Source organism: Elgaria multicarinata, chromosome 9 (genome assembly GCF_023053635.1).
Source record: "Elgaria multicarinata webbii isolate HBS135686 ecotype San Diego chromosome 9, rElgMul1.1.pri, whole genome shotgun sequence".
NCBI lineage: Eukaryota > Metazoa > Chordata > Lepidosauria > Squamata > Anguidae > Elgaria > Elgaria multicarinata.
The window spans coordinates 54,652,199-54,676,087 of NC_086179.1; the positions used below are offsets into that span (position 1 = coordinate 54,652,199).

The 23,889-nt window shown below is 43.7% G+C and overlaps 2 protein-coding genes across 2 annotated transcripts; one reads left to right on the forward strand and one right to left on the reverse strand.

Moving 5' to 3' along the window:
• Positions 1 to 1,602: 1,602 nt before the first annotated feature.
• LOC134404149 (cathepsin E-like) lies at positions 1,603 to 17,015 on the reverse strand. The gene is made up of 9 exons (XM_063134768.1): positions 16,959 to 17,015; positions 14,932 to 15,109; positions 10,399 to 10,516; positions 9,374 to 9,492; positions 7,795 to 7,994; positions 6,814 to 6,936; positions 5,047 to 5,191; positions 3,825 to 3,923; positions 1,603 to 2,155 (listed from the first exon to the last, which is right to left on the reverse strand). Exons 1-9 carry the CDS (start codon positions 17,012 to 17,014, stop codon positions 1,928 to 1,930), a joined length of 1,266 nt encoding a protein of 421 aa, XP_062990838.1. The 5' UTR covers position 17,015; the 3' UTR covers positions 1,603 to 1,927.
• A 3,844-nt stretch (positions 17,016 to 20,859) lies between these two features.
• On the forward strand, positions 20,860 to 21,699 carry LRRC10 (leucine rich repeat containing 10). The gene has a single exon (XM_063134436.1). The coding sequence runs from the start codon at positions 20,860 to 20,862 to the stop codon at positions 21,697 to 21,699; it is 840 nt and encodes a 279-aa protein (XP_062990506.1).
• Positions 21,700 to 23,889: the final 2,190 nt, after the last annotated feature.

The window sequence follows — 23,889 nt, forward strand, 5'->3', positions numbered from 1 at the left end:
TTTTTGCCTATCTCGTGATGCTACTTCAGAAGGGGAGAGAAGAAGGTTGGAGGAGGCTCAGGATATCTCATATCCTGGGCTCTCCAGTCTCCTCCCCCACCAGAATGCCCCCTTTTTGCTCCTCTCCAAGGTTGGTTTCCTGACCTCACGGTCCAGACAGTGAGGTTTTTTCTGTGCCAGCTGCGAGGGGTTGGAGGGTGCATCTCCCATTCTCCCTTCCAAGATTGAAACACTGTCTCTGACCTTGGAAGGGGGAATACCCCCCTATCCTATGGTCCCCTCAGATAATGTCTAGGGGCCGCTGGATTGCTCACTGGATTGCCACTGGAATGCAATCCCCTGCATGTTTAGACAGAAAAAAAGTCCAAGAACATGCTGGCTGGGGAGGGCTGAGAGTTGGAGGACTTTTTTCTCTCTAAACATGTATAGGACTACACCCTAATACAGAAGGTAGAATTTCTACACTTGGTTCCATGGTCATTAGAATTTCCACTCCACAAATCAGGGCAAAGTCCAATACATTTTACTACCTTTGATGCAGGACACAATGACACAATCCCCATTTCACAAACACAAGCAGACCTGGCTTAAGGCAGGCTATGAAGGGTGCAAGGAAATCACTTGTGAACAACTGAAAGCAAAGTAGTGAAATAAAGTGAAAACAGGGCAACCCCCAAAGGTCATTTTCTTGATCAACTTTAATTCACTTGTCCATTTGAATCTAGAATCAGATCTAACAAGCAAAGTGGGCATGAGTGAGAAATCCAGCTTTTGAAGTGTCACCTGTGGTCATGATGACTCTGAGCACATTTGGCCTTTGCAGAATGCATTGTGCACTCCGACAGAGGTGTAGTATTCATAAGAAGGGCTGGTGCAAATCTAGATTTGAAGGTTGGCGCACTAGTAGCATTTTTAAAAGTTAGCTTAGATTGGTTTTGGCAATTTCAACATCTGCAGTTCAACTTTGAAGTCGACTTTGGCTGGAACACAAGTCAGACATTTCAGCGGCTAGCACAGCAATACTGTGCAAGTTTACTCTGAAGTAAGTCCCCTTAGGAAGGTAAGAAGCTGCCTTATATTGAGTCAGACCATTGGCTTATCTAACCATGGCGGCAGGGTTTCAGGTAGGAGAATTTCCAGCCCTACCTGAAGATGCCTGGGATGGAACCTGGGACCTTCACACGCAAAGCTGGTGCTCCACCACTGAGCTACAGCACCTCCCCAACATAGGTGTGCACAAGGGGTGTGCCAAATGTGCCTAGGCACACCCTAATGTTTCCTGGACCGCCTCCACTTTCCTGCGCTCCCCTCCCCCACTGCTCAAATCAAGGCTTTTAAGGAGGACAGGAAAGTGAGTGAGACACCATTAATATGCACAGCCGTTTCCACCTTAAAGCAAAGAGGGAAGAAGCGCACCGTCTACAATGGTGGGGCGTCTTTGGCTGCAGCAAGAGCAGCCACCAGAAGTGGTGTTGGCAGGGCCCTGCTCACTGCAAGGTGAAGAGTCGTGTGGGCAACGGCTTGCTTCCTTGCTGACTTGGCAAAGCCAGTACTCCACCACTGTGCAGTCTCCAGATGGCTGTCCAGAAAACCCGCGCTCCCTCCAAGGCGTCAGGATTACCCAACGCCAGCCTGGGGAAGGTAAAAACTGAGGGATGGAGCACCAACCCAGTGCCTCTAGGATTGGGTTGCATGGCTTAATCATTCTTAAATACTTCATTGTATCATTTATGATGTAGCTCTTTGAGAAGTTTTGAGGCTTCATATCATTGAATCAATAATAAATTTACACCTTAACCATGAATATACACATACAAGAATCCAGCTACAATAGTTGACTCCAGAATTTAAAGTCTTCATAGTAATTCAGGCCTTTCTCCCATCCTCCCTCCCCACTGACCTATCAAAAACCATTATTACTCATAGCCTACAGGGCAGGGTTGTTAGCGTTACACAAATCTCCATCCATGCATTTCAACGGCCTCGTCTCATTCTTCGTTGCTTTATGAGCAAATCCAACTCGATCATGGCCACGATCAAAAATGCAATAAAAAGCTGACATAAATACATCTCCCAAAATCCATGTCGGTTCATTGCGGCTGCCAAGATCCAGAGTCTGAAAACCACTGATACACACATTACTTCTAGTGGGGTCCTGTAATATAAAAAAACCAAATGTTTCTGTTTTGGTGAGGTGTTTTCATTAGCGCTGTACCAAAACTAAGGGGTCTGTTGCATGAGTATTTTGGCCCCTACAAGACACAGCCCACCCTTTTTTGCAATGTTTCACACCCTTTTGCTAAACTCTGCAAGAGTCTTCTCAAGAAGACGTGTGTGCAGAGAAGAGAGTGTGCATCTGTTTTACTGCGATAACCAGGTCAATGGTTCTTTCTTCCTCCAATCCACTTGTGGATCCACATGGAATTATAAGTAATGCAGAATGGATGGTGGAGGCTGGTGGCTCTGATTTCGGTGGGGCTGTGAATCTACTCTGAGTTTCAGCCAGACCTCAAAAGGAGCAGTCCAAGGTGCTGAATCTAGTTTGGGCCTCTGGTTCGGCACCTTGGATAGCTCCTTTGGAGTTTCATCTGGTTCTGACTGAAACCCAAGAATGGAATCAATGCCCCTCCCCCTGAAATCGAAGCCACCAGCCTCCACTGAGAATAGATGGATACCATCCAGATGTATTTATATTCCAATATAAACTTCAGGCCCTGATCCAGATCAGTTATGCAGTGGAGGGAAGGGTAAACCCCTCCATCCCACATGCTAGGATCCAAATCTGGGTTGGAGGCGCTGCACTTACACTAGAGTAAAAATGGAGGGGGGGAGACATCGCTGCTAGATTTTATGTAATATCTGTTTTATCCCACAATGTGGATGTCATGCAACAAACTGCAGTACTTTCAACTTGTACAAAGGCCTCTAACAGCCAATATCCACCTACTTGACCTTCCTGCACCACCAGCACGCTGGTTCCTCAGAAAATTTGGCAGATGTAACCTTATGGTTAAAGGGTGCCCTCTAACCTGCAGTTGCACCCTGAGTCAGCTGACCTCCCGGCTTTAATAGTCAGCAGACTCTATGAGCCAATTGGGACACACCAGGCCCTATAAAAGCCTTGCAGCCAATCCAGCTCTTCAGTCTGAGCAGCTTGTTCTATTGAGCAGCTGCCACCACTCCTGGTGCCTCACCGGCATGACCTGACCATGTCTCCTGACAGTGGCCCTTCAATCCATTTCTCTGGTCTGGTGCCTCATTTCCAGACCATCTGTAACCATGCCTCTGGCCTGTTGATCTGTGGCCACCAGCACCCGCACTGGATCCCAGCCACAGCCCCCCTTGAGCTCAATGTGCATGGAGATACACATCCAAATGCATATCCCCATCCACCTTCTGTCCTAATTAGAAGGTCAGGATCAGGATGAGGGTGTTGCTGTACAGTGTTGGCAGGTAATGAACCTGTCCGTGCAGAGCAGTGAGACAGGAAGGCCAAGCCACTTGCCCCTCCCCCTTCAAACTAAGGACAACAGGAGGACCATTTGACCTCAGAATTATCCTTACATGTCCGAACCTGATCCCCAGGGGCAGAGATCACTCAGTGATGGGAAAAGGAGCTCTTAAGCAGGATGCAAAAGGGGTGCAAGGGGTGGGATTTTTGGGGTGCAAACAGTCGAGAGGGGAATCTGAACAGTCAACGAGTTAGGGAGGCTCTTGAGCTTTTCACACCCCTCAAAAATAGTTTCCATCTTGAAAACCAAACACACAAAAGTTTGGCACAAGACTGGAATCTGTTGTGTTGCTGTGAAAATTCAGATACATACCCTGATTACGTACTGCTCTGGTGTTAATGTGAATTCTTCCTTCTCGATGGTAAAGGTTATTGGGGGCAGACTGGATAGTCTGGTGCAGTTTATGAGAAACTGTAATATAAACTTAATTTATTCAATGAACTGAGGGTTTTATTGCCATTTACATAAAACTATAAAATAGCATTTGGGAAATTTACAAAAGCATAAAAATGATGGAAATCCTGTTTGTCCTCAGCATCTGGTAATTAGAGTTATAGTACCTCTGGACAGAAAGGTTCCATTTTTAGCTATTGTGACTCATAGCCACTGGTAGCTCTATCTTCCCTAGCAGGCAGATCGTTTTTATTTTATTATTAAATGTATATCTCGCCGTTTTTCTTCTTGCAAGGAATCCAAGGTGATTTATGTAGTCCTCTTCTTCTCCATTTTATCCTCACAACAACTCTGTGAGGTAGGTTAGGCTGGGAGTCAGCGAGTGACCAAAAGTGACCTAGTGAGCTTCATGGCCAAGTGGGGACTAGAACCCAGATTTCACCAGAGTCCCAGTACAACACAACACTCTAACCACTACACTACACTACACTGGCTCTCCAGTGCAATATACAGCCCAGTTGCATAGCCAATGAACTGATGCAATTGCTTATGGCAGGGATGTCAAACCTCCAGCCCATGGGCCTGGATTATAATCAGTGACTCTCTGATTTGCAACTCCGTATTTTAGTCACTATGTTACACCAGCTTCCTTTGTTAAAATGCAGTGCAACCTTCCCCAATCTGCCACCTCCTCCAGATGTGTTGGGACTGCAACTCCCATCATTGCCAACAGAGATGGGAGTTGTGGTCCAACACATCCAGAGGGTGCTGGGTTGGGAAAGACTGGGTTAGGGTGGAAACTTGCCTTCAAGTCAGCATCTATTGACACAGATAGGCCACCATTGTATAAATGCAGGGTTCACTTATAATTTGATAGCTTGACTCCCTCAATTTCCAGTGGAATTTGTGTCAATTTCCAAATATTGTAAGTAGGGACACTGCAGATAAAATGATGATAGACAACAAATCTTAAGAGTCCTATCAAATTTCAGCAAAGTATGCCACTAGCCTTTCCCTTATCTTTCTGTTATTGGTTCTATTTTTTTAAACACGCACATACACAAATAATATGCATTCTATCAGCACTATATCAACAGCAATATTTTCCCCCTTGTGATCCTCTGCCCTAGGTATGTTTTACCTCTTCAGTTCGAGTTGGTGTGGCTCCAATTTTTTCTTGTATTCTTTTTATTCCTAAGCGTGGTCCAACAATAAGAGAAGTGCCAGAATCTACAATGGCTTCACAGCCACGATTGCATGTTATTACCTGTCCCTGAATTTTCACACTATATTATTGGGGGAGGGGGAGGCAAAGAGAGAGAGAGAGAGAGAGAGAGAGAGGCACAAACATTAATACTCTTGCAAGCATGTGGGAAAGAGTGATTATGGAAGCAAGAAAAATTAAGCAGTCCGTTAAACAGCCAAGTTCAAAACTAATAGAAATCCTTCAGATAAAATTACCTTCTGGAAAATGTTAAATTGGCATCTATATTACACAAGTATCAGTTCTAATTTTGCAAATGTTAAAAAGGAAATTAGCATTGCCTTCCTGTGCAAGTCTACACAGAAGTAAGTCTCATTCAATTCAGTGCCACTTACTCTCAGGTAAATGTGCATAGGACTGCAGCATAATAATATTTTATTTATGCTGAGGGAAGGGAAGTCCTGTCTTCAGGTTTCCTTATATCTAAAAACCAAGAATATAATGTCCTGATGTACAAGGTGGAAACAGCTTGTAAATTTTTCATATATATATATATATATATAGAGAGAGAGAGAGAGAGAGAGAGAGAGAGAGAGAGAGAGATTTTATTACTTAAAAGATAGACTTTATTACTTAAAATGCTGACAGGAAAAACTAATTTTATAGCCAGATTAGTTCTGCCAGGCTAGTTTCATATGCTAGTTTCACAGTCAGAAAAATTACAAGCAAAAAATTGTTTCATAGAATCATAGAATAGTAGAGTTGGAAGGGCATAGGGTCCAACACCCTGCTCAATGCAGGAATCCACATTAAAGCAGCATACCTGAGAGATGGCTGCCTAGATGCATCTTGAACGCCTCTAGTGTTGGAGAGCCCACTACCTCCCTAGCTAATTGATTCCATTGTCATACCGCTCTAACAGTCAGGAAGTTTTTCCTAATGTTCAACCAGAATCTGGTTTCCTGTAATTTGAGCCCATTATTCCATGTCCTGCACCCTGGGATAATCCTGGCCCTCCTTTGTGTGACAACCTTTCCAGTACTTGAAGAGTACTATCATGTGTCCCCATAGTCTTCTCTTCTGAAGGTTAAACATGCCCAATTCTTTCAGTCTCTCTTCATAGGGCTTTGTTTCCAGACCCCTGATCATCCTCATTGCCCTCCTCTGAACTCCCTCCAGCTTGTATGCATCCTTCTTGAAGTGTGGTGCCCAGAACTGGATACAGTAAAGATGATGCCTAACGAGTGCCGAATAGAGAGAACCAGTACCATGCGTGATTTGGAAACCATGCTTCTATTAATACAGGCCAAAATAGCATTTGCTTTTTTTTGTAGCCAATGCTATTTTGGTCTGCATTAATGAATGCATAAATAAAAGTATAAAAGCAATTACTAAAACAAATTTAGTACAATAAATGCCATATCAAACCAACCATTGAAAACTGAAGCTGCTTAAAGTCCTCCATCCCACCTCCCCTATGGTCCCAATCCAGCTCACACATACACACCCAGGACTACAGCTATTTTATAGAATCAGCCACACAAGGCCAAACTGCATGACAAGCATCTCTTCTAGTTTGGCCCTTACTCTTATGTTTGGATATAATATTTATATGTCAATAATGGGTGATATATTTGAATAGGGGGATTGGGGGGATCCCCTTTCTATGTTTCTAGCCCAACGTTTCAGTTTAAATAAACTTACTTTTTCATATGAATTTTCCAATACTTCTTTTGAGTGACTTGAGTCCAATGAATTAACCCACTGTAGAGGGAATGGTCAATGCCCCCAAATATCAATTCATTCCCATTTTCACCGTTGTCTCCTCTAAAAGGATGAAATACATGGACTTGGTAAACAAGTAATCACAGCATGACATGAAAATGAACGAGAATATCTGAATGAGTAGTCCTTCCTGCTCAGACGATTGTGTTTGTCTGGGAGCTTCAAATGGCTTAGACATGACCAGGGATTAACTGGGCCAGACGACCTCAGCCAGCTATGAGGGAGAGATAACAGATAGATGAGGTTTCATGGTGATGGCAACGGAGACCCCACCCAGGCAAGATCTCTGGATGTGTCCAGGTGTGTGATCAGGGCAGGGGAACAAACCTTTACCTGACTGGTCATAAGCCAGCAAAGTACTGGTGAAGGATGATGAGGCCCAAGCCCAGAGCTCTCCAGTAGCCCAGAGAAAACAGAGGTGAGAGCTTGGGGAGAGAGGAGGCCTCAGATTTGGGACAATTTAATCCCCTCCAATCACACAACTGAGGTCAGAACTGAGAGTGAGCTACTCACCACACCATTTTGAAGTTTACCTCATTAATTTCAATGGAGAGAGAGTGGTGTATAGGAGAGGGGCCCGCATGGAGAAGGCCCCAGGTTCAGCCCCTGGCATCTTGAGCTAGGGCAGGGAAAGTCCCCTGTCTGAACCTCCAGAAAGCTGCTGCCAGTCAGTGTGGGCAATACTGAGCTAGATGGACCACTGGTCTGACTCAGTATAAGGCTCCTACATGCGCATCCTTTTGTTTGTGCAGAACTGGGTTGACCATGGAAGTGAAAGAGGCAGAAGCTCTGTATTCACATAGATGCCCCCAAGTCATCCTTCAGTTTCAAAAGTTAATGTTTCCCCAGAGACCATTCTCTGGTGGCATATTCCTTCTTTTTACGCTGCAAAATACTGACCTGTTCAAGTTGAAGGAAAACACAGGTTCCTCAATCAAATTCTGGTCCATCATATTGTCGAATACTGGAATTGTGTTCAGCACTGACAAGTCTGGATATGCCAGGCCCATCACACCGTCAAATTTGGCAAAGGCAAAGGTGAAGCCAGGCTCATAAACAGACTCTCCGAAGCCTTGGGCCACAATGGTAACATTGCTAATCTGTTCATTGATTTGCCAAAAAGTAACAATATGAAAGGTAAATACCAGCATTGTCCAACCTGGTACTCTCTAGTTGGGTTGGACTGCAACTCCCTTGATTCCATGTAGCGCATGCAGAGGAAACCCTGCTCTTATCTCTGGTCACCAGACAGAGATAGCAGCAGGGTTTCCCAGCGGAAGAGAAAGGCAGCTCCTCTCTACTGCTGGGAAAGGACTGCCTTTTTCTCCATGGGGGTAGAGAGGCACAGAGTGATGACTCCTGCCTATCTACATGGAGAAAAATAAGTTTCTCCAAACAGAGTGAAGCACAGAGTGATCACTCCTGCCTCTCTCTGCATGGAGAGAGGAGTTTCTCCAGGCAAAAGGACAGGAGCCATCACTCCATGCCTTGCTCTGCATGGAGGAATTCTACTATGACAAGGGACAGGGATTTCTAATGGTATTGACAACTGTTTGGGCCCATGACATGCTCCATATACAGTTTTCAAACCGTTTTCAAAATGTTCGATCCTGCTTGGTGTAGGTCTGGACAGGGATTCAGGAAGGAAAATTCACCCCTGATGTCATCTGGCCTCCAACGGGTGAGAAGGAGAACAACGGCGGGGGAGGGGGGCAGGGCTGAAACAGTTCCCCACTCCTGCTATAAATGGATCATAAAACTCTTTTTCTTTCTTTCTTTCCTATATTTAGCTATATACACACACCTGCTAGAAAATTATACATTGCTTTTCTGTTCAGCCTGGTTTTTGTTTTACATACACTTGCTAGGATTATTAGCATCTATGGCATTTTGGGTGCTTTTCTTAACCCTTTAAATGCCAGTTGTCATTTAATGCTTTAAAAATAAACTGTTCGAATCCCTTCAAAAATCTTGTTATTTATTTGTGAAATCCTTGTCCCTTGATCCTTTACTTCCCTAACAGGAAGCTGCCTATCAGCAGCACTTGATGATGCAAAGTCTAAAGATCCCCTTTACATGAGCTCAAGTTGAACGTCTGAGTGGCCATTGGACGGTCAGCCAGTACAGGTTATAACAATGTCAAGCCTCTCTTCAAACATCAGCTGAATTATAATAAAATAAATTAAGGATTGTAAAAGAATGATTATACATGAAAGAAATGTATCAAAGAAAATTGTCCCAAACTTTTCAGTATCTTAGGCTGTAGCTAGACCTAAGGTTTATCCCAGGATTGTCCTGGAGTCAAACCTGTTCATCTAAGTGCCACACAGGGCATCCAGCGCTCAGGCAGGGATGAAGCCGCGATGATCCTGGGATAAACCTTAGGTCTAGCTACAGCCTTAGTCATTCATGTCCTCACATGTACTGTGGGAAAATCAATGAAACACTTGCAGGGAACAAAAGTTAGAGTCAATCTTACCTGAACTGACTCTTTGGCAGCAATACCCATAAGATTCCCAGTGCCATATTGTAAATAAAATGATTGCCCTCCATGTACATAGGTCTTTGACATAAATGACTTGAATTTTTGATGATTCTCTGTAAAACAAAGACCACACTCAGCTCTGCCAATAAGTATGATTTCCCCGAGTGAGGACTAAGATGTTCACCACAAAAATGAAAAGGAATATGAAGGGCTGACTGAGGAATGCTGGGAGCTGTAGGACATTTTTTTCCTGGGATTGCACCCTTAATAATACATGTTCAAATACCAAGCTGAATGACTGAGGGCTAGGTTAGCCCTTTCATCAGTCTGAATGAGGAGACTACCTCCGGTGGTGGATGCTGAAGGGTGACAAATGGCCATGAGGTGTCAAAGGACACAAGATGTGTGTGCCATGCAGCCTGCTGTACCTCCCCTGGGGCAATATACATAATTTAAAAGCAAACAAACAAGAAAACCAAGAATAAAACACAACGAAACAATTCCTTTTAAGTTCCAAAAGCAGCAATGAGAATTTTAAATAATTTTAAAAGAAGAGACAAATCCTAGCAAGTAAAACATGGGGGGAAACATTTTAAAATGCAACACTGAACATATCATTGAAAATAAAACAAGCAGCAGAGTGAATTCCGTCATCTAAACTCAATCTGCAAAGCTTCCCCTTCAGCCAATCCATTCTTAAGTCCTTCAATCCATTCTTAAAATCCCTACATCCTTAAATCTGTTCTTAAAGCCTGAATTCCTTTAGTTTGTGGCCTAATCTACACCAAGCAGGATATTGCACTATGAAAGCGGTATATAAAAGGCAGGAGCCACACTACTGCCTTATAGTGGTATTGAAGTGCACTGACAACTGTTGGGGCCCATTGACACATACCATATACCACTTTCATTGTGCTATATCCTGCCTGGTGTAGATTAGGCCTAAGTCTGCAAAATTCTGTGGTGGAGTGGCTGAGGATGCTACTGTTAAACACTGTAATGGCAAAAAAAATTCTTACTGCAAGCGTCACAGATGCAATAAACGGACGGGACCCACAAGTCAGTTGAGCCAGTGTCAAACACCACGGTGAATGTCTGAGGTGGAGTGCCAATGTGCACCTCTCCATAGTACTGGGCCTAGAGAGGGAAGGAATCCATCAGTTCAGCATTCAGTCACCTCCCAGTTTATAACCCAAACAGGCTATACAGCAAAATGGAGAAATCACGGGGTCACTGTGAGTGACAAACATCCACAAGGAAAGGAATAAACAAACTTCTAGGCCATCTTTCCCCAACCTGGTGCCCGCCAGATGTTTCCAATTTCAGTTCCTATCAGCCCCAACCAGCATGGCAATGAGCAGGATTCCTGAGAGTTACAGTCCAAAGCTTCTAGGGGACACCAGGTTGAGGAAGATTGGACTAGTGCATTCTGGACTAGATATTGTTTCTGGACTGTCTTCAAAGGCCGTGCAACATAAAGTGTGTTGCAGTAATCCAATCTGTGTATTACCAAAGCATGGATAACCAAGCCTAAGCTATCTTTGTCCAGAGGCAGGTAACAGAGGGAACTTCTCGCTGGGTACACTACAGCTTGTAGAATGCCCTCCATGGTGAGATCCAAGAGGTTTCATCTCTTTCAGCTTTCAGACAGGCCATTAGGATGCTTTTAGTCAGGAAGGCTTTTAGTATTAGCCTCCTCCTGTTTTAATGGTGGTTTATTCTTCTTCTACTGCATGTGGTGTGTGTGTGTGTTTGTTTAAAAACTTGTTTTATTGATTGTCACTTTCTTCATTTTGTTCCTGAGTTGAATTCAATTATAGCCTTCCATTCGTGGAAGGACTTTTGATTCAGCAGATGCTAACAAAAGGAAAGGTGAGTCAATTTTTGCCTGCAGGCCCTCACGCCATCTTCCATACTGTTCTGAAGCCCGTCCCCCAACCTCTCTGGAGCAGACTTTTGGGGGCTTCAGCAAACTTCAGGAATCGGCAAAACTCACCTCACCGCTCCTCTTCCATTAGCAGAGGCATCCGCTGAATCAAAAGCTATTCCACAAATGGAAATGCACAATTGGATTAAACCCACAATGGTTTTTTTATTATTTAATTTGAAACCTGCTTGGAATTTATGCTTTTAAATTTCAAAACGAAGCAACGTAGATCCAGAGATGGCACAAATGAAAGCTGCTCATGCAACAGGACTTTCACACTTATTTCAGCCCCCTGTGCCCTCCCAAAACCTCTCCTCCGGAAGCAGCCTTATGCTGATGGAGATGAATGAATCCATCTAACTCACACTGACTGGCAGCAGCTCTCCAGCGTTTCAGGTGGGATTCCTTCCTAGCCTGGAGATGCCAGGGATTGAACTGAGGAGCTTCTTCATGCCATGCAGGTGCTTGGACCACTGAGCTGCAGGCCCTTCACTATCCCCAGGCTCTTCCAGTACTCAAAAGAGCTCGCTATGCTGGAACTCAAGAGTCCTACACTGCATGGGCTTGTCTATACGGCTTCTTTACCCTGACCTAAATGTGCATGTTCGCGTTTCAGGACACATGATGCAGCCATCCATTCGCTGTAGCGCCGGGGTTTTTACACGATAATGAGCATATTCGCATTTGCGATTTACCACGACTTTTGATTAACATTCGAGTTTGCACTGCATCATAGTTATGTGTCCTTGGGGGAGTTAAATCGGATTTTGACATGTGGATGTAACTTTGAGGGCAGGACAAAGTCATTGGCTGATTTCCCGCCTTCCCACCTGTCACGTCCTCTGGCTGCCTCATTCCTTCCCGCCGTTTTAATGTCGAATTAAGATGGAGATTTTCAAATGAAAGAGGGGGGAACTGGCAGCGAGAGAGAGGAGACCTGTCAGTCCCCCGCTCGCATTCTCCTCTCCTGCCTCGTTCCTTTCCCCACTCGCATTTCCTCTTCTATGAATCTGTGGAGCTCCATAGATAAAATTTATAGCTTGCCTTGTCTATAATCCATAGCCTCGTATGTGTGAATGTGTGTATGTGTGCATATGCGCATTAATAACTGCACTACAAAAAAAAATCAGGAGATAAATCACTGTTGCGGCTGCAGTGTGACGCTCGTTGGCTAGATTCGAATCAACTAAAATTCGGATTCAAATTAAATGAGAAGCAATCCCACTGTCATATAGACGGGGGCCATGAGATCCATCTAGGTTCATATGCAAATATCTTTTAGTTCGTAATTATGTGTAAGACCAAAGAATACCAAAGTTGATGGAACCGGATTACACAGCGGACTTCGCTTCTCTTATCTTTGTGGACTTCTTCAATGCTGAGTGCCAAAAGGGGATCCATGCGCTGGGGAATGCTGCCGTCAAAGTTTATCAGGCTTCTGCCTCCTCCATATCAGCCAAAGGAGCAGCACAGTTGCGACTCGGGTTCTATTTTTAGGAAGAGCCATTTCTGGCATCTGCTGCAGATTATGACATGATCTAGTGTGCCAAGGACATCCTCTGTGTGTTTTAACTGTTAATGCTGATTGATATTTTCATTGCTTTGATGGTTAATTTATATTTTGCAGATTTTGTTGTCTCTGCAAACTGAAAGCAAAAGGTAGTGTTATTCCAGGAGTAATCTGTTTGCTAATTGTTGTGTTTTGAGCCTTTTGGTTTTAAATGTCTTAACTGATTATTTATCTGATGTTGCATTTTAATGTCTGATTCTGTAAACTGTTTTGAGATTTTTTTAAAAAAAATTAGTAGGCAGTATATAAATCAATTAAATAAACAAATAAACAAACAAACACATTTCTACTCTTCTCTAAACAAAGCAAGGGCTTTGCTTACAGGTTTGAAATAAAATGGGTTGACAACTATGCAAGTAACATTTTTGAAATTGCTACTGGACAAAACCACAAAGACTCTTGTGGCATTTTAGAGACTACTACATTTATTATGGCAGAGCCATAAGACTCTTTGTTCTTTAGCTGCAACATACTAACAGGCCTACAGCTCTGGAAATTTTACCTATCTCTCGAGGTGTTGAACCATTTTCAGCCCAAGAGCTGAATTTAATTTTCAAGGAACTCTTGACGGCCACGTTCCAGTGGTGGGCAAGGCTGAAGGCAAAGCGGGTAGGCCAAAATACCAGCGTATTTTAGTTTAAAGCTTCTTTAGATAAAAGGGAAATCACGTTCGCTTACTGGCGCTTTGCTTCTTGCTTCTCTTCCACAATTGTCATGAACTGAATTACATGGAAGGAGAGGGGCGAACACACATAGTCTGTAACTGAAAACTTCAGTGCTCATAGTATTGAGTGAGACAGCGCCCTCTAGTGGGTGTTTCATAGCGCAACTCCCCCTGCACACAGTAGGAAATCCCAAGATTTTTTTTTTTAAAAAAAGTTTCGAGATCTTCAAAGTTTTGTTTTTTAAAACAAAATAACCAGGGGAAGGAGTGGGAGATGTGCAGGAGGTTCACAATGTCATCAAGAGCACCCGTGAACTCCTACAAATGGCCTATTTTGTTTGTGTGAAGAAGCTCACTGGATGTAACTAGGCCTTGGGGGAGGGGACAATACAGGAGATAGAAAACCACCCACTCTGAGAGACCATGCTTTAAGTCCAGCTGCCTCCTCAGGTAAATAAGAACAGATCCAAACCAAAGATCAGTCATAAATTCCTAGACCAGAACCCTGCAGTGGCCCATGATTAAGAAAAGAAAAGCATAGTTTCTGTTGAGAAAGCAACGCCACAAACTTTGATATACCTCCTCTGTATGTGGGCCGCTGTGTGTAGTTTGGTTCTTGCAAGTGAACTGCATGATGGGATTGGAATGATGTATGTGCCTGAATGTGCTGTAATGCTGAAACTGCTTAATTACAAGGAAATGCTTAACTGGAATTTTTCTAACTGTCAAAACCTTTTTGATATAGTATGAGACAAATAACTTAGCTTGATGAGGAGGACTGACCAGGTCAATCTGACATTGCTAGAAGAGTTATGGGCCACCTGTTGATGAAGAAGTTTTCTTTGATCTATCTTTGTTTTGCTTTAGAACTTTGCTAACTGCTAATTAGTTAAGATGCTACTATGTATAAATATACCTACTTTTCACACTGCCAGTTGAGAAGTTCTTTGTCTGTAGGACTCTCTCCACACAGCTGTATTACACTCCATAAAACAGTTGCCTTACAACCAAAGTGGATTTTTATCCTTGACACTGTCACAAAGCTCCAAAATTCCTTCTCTTTCTAGTTTAAACAACTCATTGTTTCATGGAGCTAGAAATTTATACATGAGTCTCAACTATATTTTAAGAAGCCCCATCATGGGGGTTGGGAGTAGGGGAGGCACTGTGCCTGACTGAGGCGTATGTTTTAATTCCCACTTCATCCAGAGAGTGAACAGATAAATTTAATATTTTCTGTGCTGAGTTAGTTTAAATGTTGCAAAAATACTTCTGGTAAAAACAGGACTACTAACAACTTTATATAAATTGACTTAATAGGTGACAATCCAGTGGGGGGAAATCTGCTTGTCATATTCTTTTTTTATTCCATGATGCAAGGACATACTCACATTCATGTAATTATAGAGCCGTTCTTTTGCATGTCCCTGGAACAAATAAGTCCCCGAAGGGAAGCAATGCAGGTATTTCCGAGCAAAAATGTCAGGTTGATGATCTTTCTGAAACTGATTCAGTCCTCCCTTCTGTTGAAGCATTCCTTTGATAGATTGAAATCGAACTAGAGGGATCCTGGGTGAAAAATACAAATGCATGCTTGCTGTGGCATACAGTCGCTTACCATACGCCAGAAATTGTCCTGCTTCTTTGCTTTGAATAGTGACAGGATAGAGCAGGCTTTCCCAAGATGGCGCCCTCTGGATGTTTTCGTGTTCAATTCCTATCAGCCAGCTAGCATGGTGAATCATCAGGAATGCTAGGAGCTGTAGTCCCAAACATTTGGAGGGCACTAGTTTGGGGAAGATTGAACTAGAGACTACTGCCAAGGCACACAGCCCACCAGGTATTTGGAAGAAGGAGGGCCCTCCCTCACAGGGAGAGAATTCTGGAAGAGGACCGCTGTCTGGATGGTCCTGGCCTCCACCAGGGACATTTCCACAGAGCCAGTGTGCCACAACCCATTCCAGGTCAGCTGAGGTCTTAGCTGGGCAGGTGAAACACAGGAAGTTGCATTATACTGACGATTGGTCCATCTAGTCCAGGGTGGGCAACTTATGAGGCTGTGGGGCACAACTGGCTTCCCCCATAACCCATCAAGGTTCCCCCTCCCACTGCCAAAATGACCACCACCACCCTTTTGATTTTGCTGCCAAAATTCAACGGTGTGACTACAAACCCCCAGCAATTTTGCTGCTGCCATGGTGGCAGAGGCAAATATAGTGGCAGTGGTGGGGCAGCAGCGGGAGGCTGCCAAAAGGGCCAGGGGGGCGCATGCAGACTGTATGTTGTCCACCCTTGATCTAGCATAGTATTGTCAACTCTGGCAGTGGCTGCCTGGGGTTCTAGGCAGGATTTCCCCCTAATCTTATATGGAGGTGCCGGGGATTGAACCTGAGACCTTCTGCATGCAAAGGACAGACTCAAGGGGAAGCAGCCAAACCGAAGGTCTTCCTCACTATTTATTTGATCGCCCCTGCCCCAAGCTGAAAGGAAAAACATCTTGCTGACATTTGAAAGGAAACGTCCATTAGTCTACATTTCAAAAAACAGATTCCCTGCTTTTAATAATAAGTAAAGCTGGCACATTTGTAACGATCCCCCAGTAAGTCAGACCGCAATTAAGCAGAATGTAATTGTTTGGTTCACAAGTGTCTTATTTTACAATTCAGTTTTAGGCTCTGAAGATGTGACCCTATGCATGTTTAGACAGAAAAAAGTCCTACAACTCCCAGCATAGCTGGCTGGGAAATGCTTGGAGTTGTACGTTTTCTTTTATGTCTAAACATGTATAGGACTGTATCCTAAAAGGCTTATTTTATGGATTGATTTTAGTTTTCTAGATTGTATTTTTTTAAAAAAATCTTGTCATGGCTAAACAATGAAAAAACCACACTTTAATTGAATTGATGCTCAATGGCAGAACCCTTTGCTTATGGAGGTTCAACCTATGGCATCATTAGTTGAAAGGATCCAGTAGCAGATCAAGTGAAAGTTCTCAGCCTAAGACCCTGAAAAGCCATTAACTATAGAGTAGACAATACTGGAAGAAATTATTTATTCTGGAGTAAGGCAGCTTCCTATGGAATGGATCCAACGTTATTCCTACATAAAGTAGACCTATTGAAATTAATTGGACTTAAATTAGACAAACATTGGATGCAATCCATTGAATCCAACTCAAGGAATTGTAATTAATGGGATTTGTGAATGTGGTTTTATGCGGATCCCACTCATTTCAGTGGAGCTTGCTTGGGTGAGATTCATTGTAGCCCAGCAATTGAGCTAGAGCCATCTTGCAGTGAATATCTTTCTACACCATGCAAACACCACAAGCTTCTTTCAATATGTTTCTAAAGAGACAAGATTCCTTCACCCAGAAACATAGACACATTGCTTAGAACACCATGAAATACTTCCTTACCTTACTAGAGCTGTGATTAATGGAATATAAACCAGAGCTGCCAAGAGAACCTTCATGGCTTCAGTAGATTGGAAATGAAAATAAGGCTGGTTCCTCCTAGTGATCTCTCATATATATCACTGGACCACAATTGCTTGTTCATGAGGTCAATCAAAGGCAGGAGGTCAGGAGGTTGGCAGAACATGTGTAATGTGCTCTAGAAGTAACTGCTGCTTTGTGTAAATATTGCAATCTGTCAGAACAGGTGTGGGCAGAAGGTAGATCGGGATCTCCTCGTAGATCACTGGATAATTTGCAGTAGATCTACGAAGATTTCTGATTCAAATTCTGACTTAAATTGCATCAACCTCCCCACCCCTAAATCAAGAGGTAAGAATCCCTTATCTGTAGTAACTTAGATGTAGATTTGTATATGTACAGATATAGGTCATCACAGTGTATTACTAATGGGATGCACTATTTTGCATCTTACTCCAGCTAGTGAACCTTCAGCTTCAAGTAACAACAACAAAAACACACACACACACAAGGTAGATGCATCAAGCCTGAAGTCTGCTCATGGCTTACTTTGAACATATAACAATGGAGTGATGGAGGCCTGAGATGAAATATATGCCTGCGTGAACCTGGACGTGTACATCATAAACATGTACCAATTACTTCTTTCCAGAGGCGTAAGAAGAGTAAAACTGAGAAACATTACAACTGACAATTTCACATCACTCCTTTAGAACCATTGTGTTGTGAAAAGTATAGTTAAAATGTTTGGAAGCAACTATTCATAGGTAAGTGGATAAGGATCATTAAGAGTCTTGGGATTCTCTAGTAGCACTAAATGGTTTTGTTTGTTTGTTTATTTACTGGATCTTTATCCCACGCTTTTAGACAATTATTGTCTCCCAAAGTATCTCACAACAATAAAGTGTGTGTGTGGCCGGGAGGCCCTGCCAGCAGACTTCTAAACTTAAAAACACATAACACACAAGGGAAGGAGAATGGAGGGGAAAGGAAGAGGAGGGAGGTCAATTTTTCAAGGCCAGAACAAGCTGGTAAACTATAAGGGGCCATTTCAATGCACTTGATCAGGACCTCACTGATTGATTTCACAAAGGCAAAGGACAAATCAAAATAAATCATAACTGGAGCATGGTATAGATACACTCAGAGTAGTTCTGGATAGCAACTCATGGAACGCCAACACAGGAAGTCCATCATGAAGTACTTTAAAGAATGGGTACTCTCCATGTTGTCTACAACAGCTGTCTTTCCCAGGACATACTAAAAACAATGTGAGGTCCACATCAGTCCCATATTTTTCCAACTTCCTGACCTCATTTAGTTCATTGCAAGGAGATGTTGGCTTCACTAAGAGAGGCACAAGCTGCAGCAATCTAAGGTCATTGTGATCTACATTGATAAGCTAGATTAATGGTTAAACTGTGAACCAGAGCTTTTCTACTCAAAAATATATTTAGTTAAGTCCTAAATTCTTTACTGAACAATGAATAAATGTAACGAAGCAGACACAAATTCAGCACCTCCAAAAACGCATATTTCACGTAAAGAAAAGCCAAATTCTGGTTGTAGAGTTTGCCTGTGAAATGGAATTTTAATTCAGGGTCAAATTAGATATCTTTGATATCACTTTTTCCCCTATCAAAAACAGCCAATTGTGGGCTGCTCAGGATCACAGTGAAGCTGAAGGAGTGGTTAACTACCCCTGTCCCCCACACATACATACATTGTTTTCATGCTGAAAATCACCTGACCATTTGAAGCAAATAGCAGCTTGGTAGGGGTGGGGAGAGGCATTTTCAGCAAGGAAGTGGCACAAGGAGAAAAGGTTAAACTCCCCTCCTCCCACACTATAGTCCTGAGTGGGGTTGGGGTCCCCACACTGTTTTGGGGTTAATTAAAAAATGGACAAGGGGAATCCCTAGCATGGGATTTAAAGACACATCTAGAAAGAACGTCTAGTTTGACCAACTGATATATCAAAATATTTAAGAATTGCATCTAACCAAAAGAATGTTGGTTGCATGTGCCTTTCAATCTTCATTTTGTTGTGATGATCTCATCAACAGCCGTATCACAAGACAGAACCTTGGGTGGGGGGAACCCAGGCCTCAGGGGTTCCCCAGATATTTTATTTATGTATTATATTTTTATACTGCCCCATAGCAGAGGCTTTATGAGCAGTTCACAATTGAAACCATAAAATACAACAAGGCAGGATCTACACTACTGCTTAATAATGGTTTATAACAGTATTGACAACATTTGGGGCCCATGACATTCCATATACTGTTTTCAAATTGCTTTCAACATGTTATATCTTGCTTGGTATAGATCTGGCCCAAATCAAAACACAATACAAAGCATTACAAAAGTTTAAAAATACAATGTAAAACCAAAATAAACCCAGCAGCAATTACAGCCCAAGGAAAGCCTGTGTTTTCAGGATGCGTTTTCAGATGGCTATGCCCCCACCCCTTTCCCCATGACCGGCATCTGCCCCCAACTACTCATCATTTGGTAGTGATTTGTTTGCTTCTGTGTAGGTGTTTTCCTCCCTGGTTCTAAAGGACTGTATTGTATGTCCTTAGTTGCTGGCAGTAAAGCTTAGTTATTGGGGTAGACAAACTTCAGATCCATGGGCGCATCTGCAGTTCATTTCTGGGTCTAGGAGCACATATATCATTTTTAGCACTTTCTCAGGATTTCCTCTTCTCTTGGCCACTTTCCCTACATTTCCTTCCTTCCCCCCCCCCTTGCACACAGGATTTCCTTTCCCCCCCCTCCCCATCCCATAGCCACTTCTTCCCGTCTTCTTCTTTCACGTGCACACCCCACACTTCTCCTTTTGTCGTGGTCTTCTTTCTGCCCCCCACTCCCACAGCCTACCATTACTGCTACCCTGCCTGCCCCCCACTTCTGCCTTCCCCCGCCCCCCACTTCTTCCTACAGCTGGGCTCACCTCCAGAGCAAGGAAGCAGGAAGTCTACCAGCTGAGCATGTTGGTTGAAAGAAGCAGCGGTAGCGGTGAGCGGGACACGGGGCCTGGCAGGTGCCACGGCACCAATCCCTGAGGCAAACTATGCTGGTATTTGGGGGTGGGGAGACGGCCTTCCCGCCATTCGAATGTGACTCCTAAGAACTTCTCTGAAATTAGAATAAAGCCCTCTTTTGTACCAAAAGAGGGCTTCTATACCCTTGACCTGCAGTCTGTTGGGTTTCCTTCTCCCACCTCTTGTGTCTTCCACCATGTTGCTTCCTAGACTTCAATATCAGTGCAACATCCTCTTGTGCTCCTTCATTCTTCAAGGAGGACATCTTAGCAAAGGCTTTCCTACCAAATCTCATCTCACCTGCTTACCACCTGATTCCTGGGCAACCCACCTTTTGTGTCAAACACTGGGTTGCCTCCTCTCTGTAAATGACTACTGTATGTTATTCCCATGTTTCCAATACTACCTGGTATGCTATTTACAAGGACAACATATATGAAGACATTGGGGTGGGATGAACCCTTGCAAGTATAACTCATGTTACTAGCACTGTGCCTTAAAAGTGTAGCTTGCGAAGTGGGACACAGTGGGATCATTCTGGAAAATACGCAGTGTTACAACTTCATCTGGTGTTGCTTCCTTTGTGTAAGAGAGCTGTTCCAAAGTAGCGCCTGTGTGTCTCATCAGGAGACACTCATTCACTTATCAGAAGTATTTCAGGACTCTTGAGAGTCGTGATTGTTGCTATGAGGACCATGTATATATTATAGTGGAAAGGAGGAAATGCCAGAACAGCACCTAGTAGAGGGAGGGAAACACCAGGCAGCGTCCCCATTCCGTAAGGTTTATCCATCTCATAGCAACAGCCGATGTAACTTTACAAAGTTTTTAGGATGGGCAACACTTTCCGAGCAATGGTGGCCTTTCTGCCTTCTGACAAGTGCCAGAAATACATCTTGGGGGACCTTGAAGAGATGCCTATTGATAAAATGTTGGACCTGAGCAGCCGGCAAGTGAGACGGTTTCCTTTGTGCGTTTGTGCTTTCAAGGAGCTGGTCAAGCTTTACCTGAGTGACAACAAACTGAATCATCTGCCCCCTGAGCTAGAACAGCTGCAGAACCTCCAGATCCTGGCACTGGATTTCAACCACTTTGAGAGGCTGCCCCCGGTGGTGTGCACTTTGAAGCAATTGTGCATCCTTTACCTGGGCAACAACAGGCTGGGAGACCTGCCTGCAGAGCTATGCCAGCTGCAGAACCTGAAGACGCTATGGATCGAGTCCAACTGCCTGTACCACCTGCCCAGCGTGGTCTGTGAGCTGAGGCAGCTCAAGACGCTGCACGCCGGATCCAACGCCCTGCACGCCCTGCCTGGGCAGCTGCGGTACCTGAAGGAGCTGCGCACCATCTGGCTCTCAAGCAACCAGCTGGCTGACTTCCCCCCTGTGCTCCTGCACATGCCCTTCCTGGAAGTGATTGATGTGGATTGCAATGGCATCCGTGACTTCCCCAACCTCGTGCACCTTAGCAGCTTGAAGCTGGTGATCTATGACCACAATCCCTGCAGAAACGCACCCAAGGTGGGTAAGGGGGTGCACAGGGTTGGGAGATGGTCCGAGGAGAGCCCGGAGCCAAGGAAGCGATCTGGCCTGGAGAGGGACAAAGGAGCCGAGGACATCAATTCCCTTCTGCCGCCGCCGCCTCTCTCCTGCAAGCTGTCCCTATCCAATTAAGGAGCGACAAAACTTTTCTTAGGTACCCAAGGTTGCAGAACCATTAGCTTGCCATAGACCTCCTCTCACAGCCAGGTTGCACCCCACCAAAGACTGTGACTTTTGAATAGGATGTTTGAGCTGCCTTCAGTGTTTACAGGCTATGATCTTGTAAGTTAAGTTGCACATGTATGATTTCACTTTATTTCTATAGTACATGTGTATATGCATAACTGCATGAAGAATTACATTAAGTGCCTAGAGCAGCCTTCCCCAACCTAGTGCCCTCCAGATATTTTGGACTGCAGCTCCCAGTACACCTGGCCACTGGGGAAGGCTGGTCTAATGACAAAATTTGAAGGGTGGCAGCACTCAGCAGATGTAACTCTTTAAATATTGGCCACTCACAAAAGCAGCTACACTGACTTGATAAATGAACGTTGATGAGGACAGAAATCCATTTAAGCATATGAAGAGTGCAGTTGTCCTTGAGGTCCTATTGCCTTGTTCTCTGTCAAATGAAAACTGAAGCTTGAGTACTGGATTAGTTTGAGGAACTGTCTATTAGTGTTTTGAGGACATTTTAAAACACTGGTATCTTGCACATCCAAGTTAGGGACATTTCACATTCAATCCTGTACTTATGATGGCAGTGGTGAAGCCGCAGTCAGGTAGGGGGTCACTGGTGCTGCCTTTTGTTTTCCCATCAACCCCAAAGGAGGTAGGGACCTATACGTGCATGCACACGCAGACGTTTGATCCCCTAGCAACACCAGATTTAGCCCACAGGGCCAAAACGATTGTGTACCCCTGGTCTAGGTGAATGAGGACAGGGACACTCAATTCAAAGATGTTCGACTTTGAAGGGAAAATTACTTTATATAGCAAGTTACACTGAAACTGATTCCAGGTAAGAGTGGGATGTTTGCCTGAACTAGAAGGGGTCTCTATGATCTTATTGGATAAAGGAGAAATGAGCACTCCTCCTAGATTCAACACTACTTCTTGAGAAACAGGTTGTAATTGCTAGAAATGTCTGTTTCATCTTGGGCTAACATGGAGGCTGCGTCCCTTCCCAGATTAGTTGGATCTTACTGCATTGATTCACACGCCTGTAACTTCCAGGCTTGATTACTGCAATGGAAAGTTCAATTGGTGAAGAACATAGCTACATGCAAGACATGCACATACTCAACCTGTTCTGTAGCAGTTCCATGGGTTACCCATTTGCTTCTAAGCACAATTCAGGGTGCTGAATTTTTAGCATTTAAAACTTCAGTCTGGGAACTTCCTAGCTTGAGGAATGCCTCACCCCATGAGCCAGCTCATCAATTGATGAGCGTTGAAGTGTTGTCGGCCATTCCATCTGTACAGAAAGTTAAGATGGCAAAAGCTGAGGGCCACACATTTTTGGTCATGGCCATAGGACATTCTTCCTGAAATGCTTAGAAAAGCTATCTAGAAACATAGAAAACCACTTTAGTCTGGCCGTTGGTTCTAGTTCAGTAATGTCTACACTGATAGGCAGCAGTTCTGCAGGGTTTCAGAGATAAGTCTTCCCACACCTACCTAGAGATGCCAGGAAATGAACCCAGGATCTTTTGTACGGCCTTACAAAGTTTTCATGGGGGCTGCAAAACTATTTTTGCTTCTGTAGTTACTTTGATTTTGTTTTGTGTGCCCACACATATATACACATACAGATATGCTGTTTTTATGAACCTATTACTATTTTTATTGTGAACTATTTGGAGAAGCAGTTTAAAAATGTACTGCTATCTATAGTTGCTATTCAACCGTAAAGGCGAGAAACAAATATCTGTTATTGGGAATTCCATCCATCCTGAAAAGCATTTTGCCTACAAATGCAGGCTCTTATGGTCCTGGGAGACTTAAGTGTTAACACTTAGACTTTTGAATGCTGCAATTTCTCATGCCTCATTTGTGCCTGTTTATTTTCTTACATAGATTGTTCTATCCAGCTTATGTAAACAGTTACAAACAGTCTTCAGGCTGTGGCACACAATGCAGGTGATTCAGACAGAAATGGAACTGCTGATGTTTGGTCCCATAAGAATGTTGCCTAACTGAAAAGTTGGAATCTCTACTAGAATTTAGCCAAAGGCTAAATTTAACCTGTGAATCCTCTCTCTTCTGTAAAAAACTGACTGCAGTCTATAAAAGCTCACGGAAAATACAATTGTTTGTATT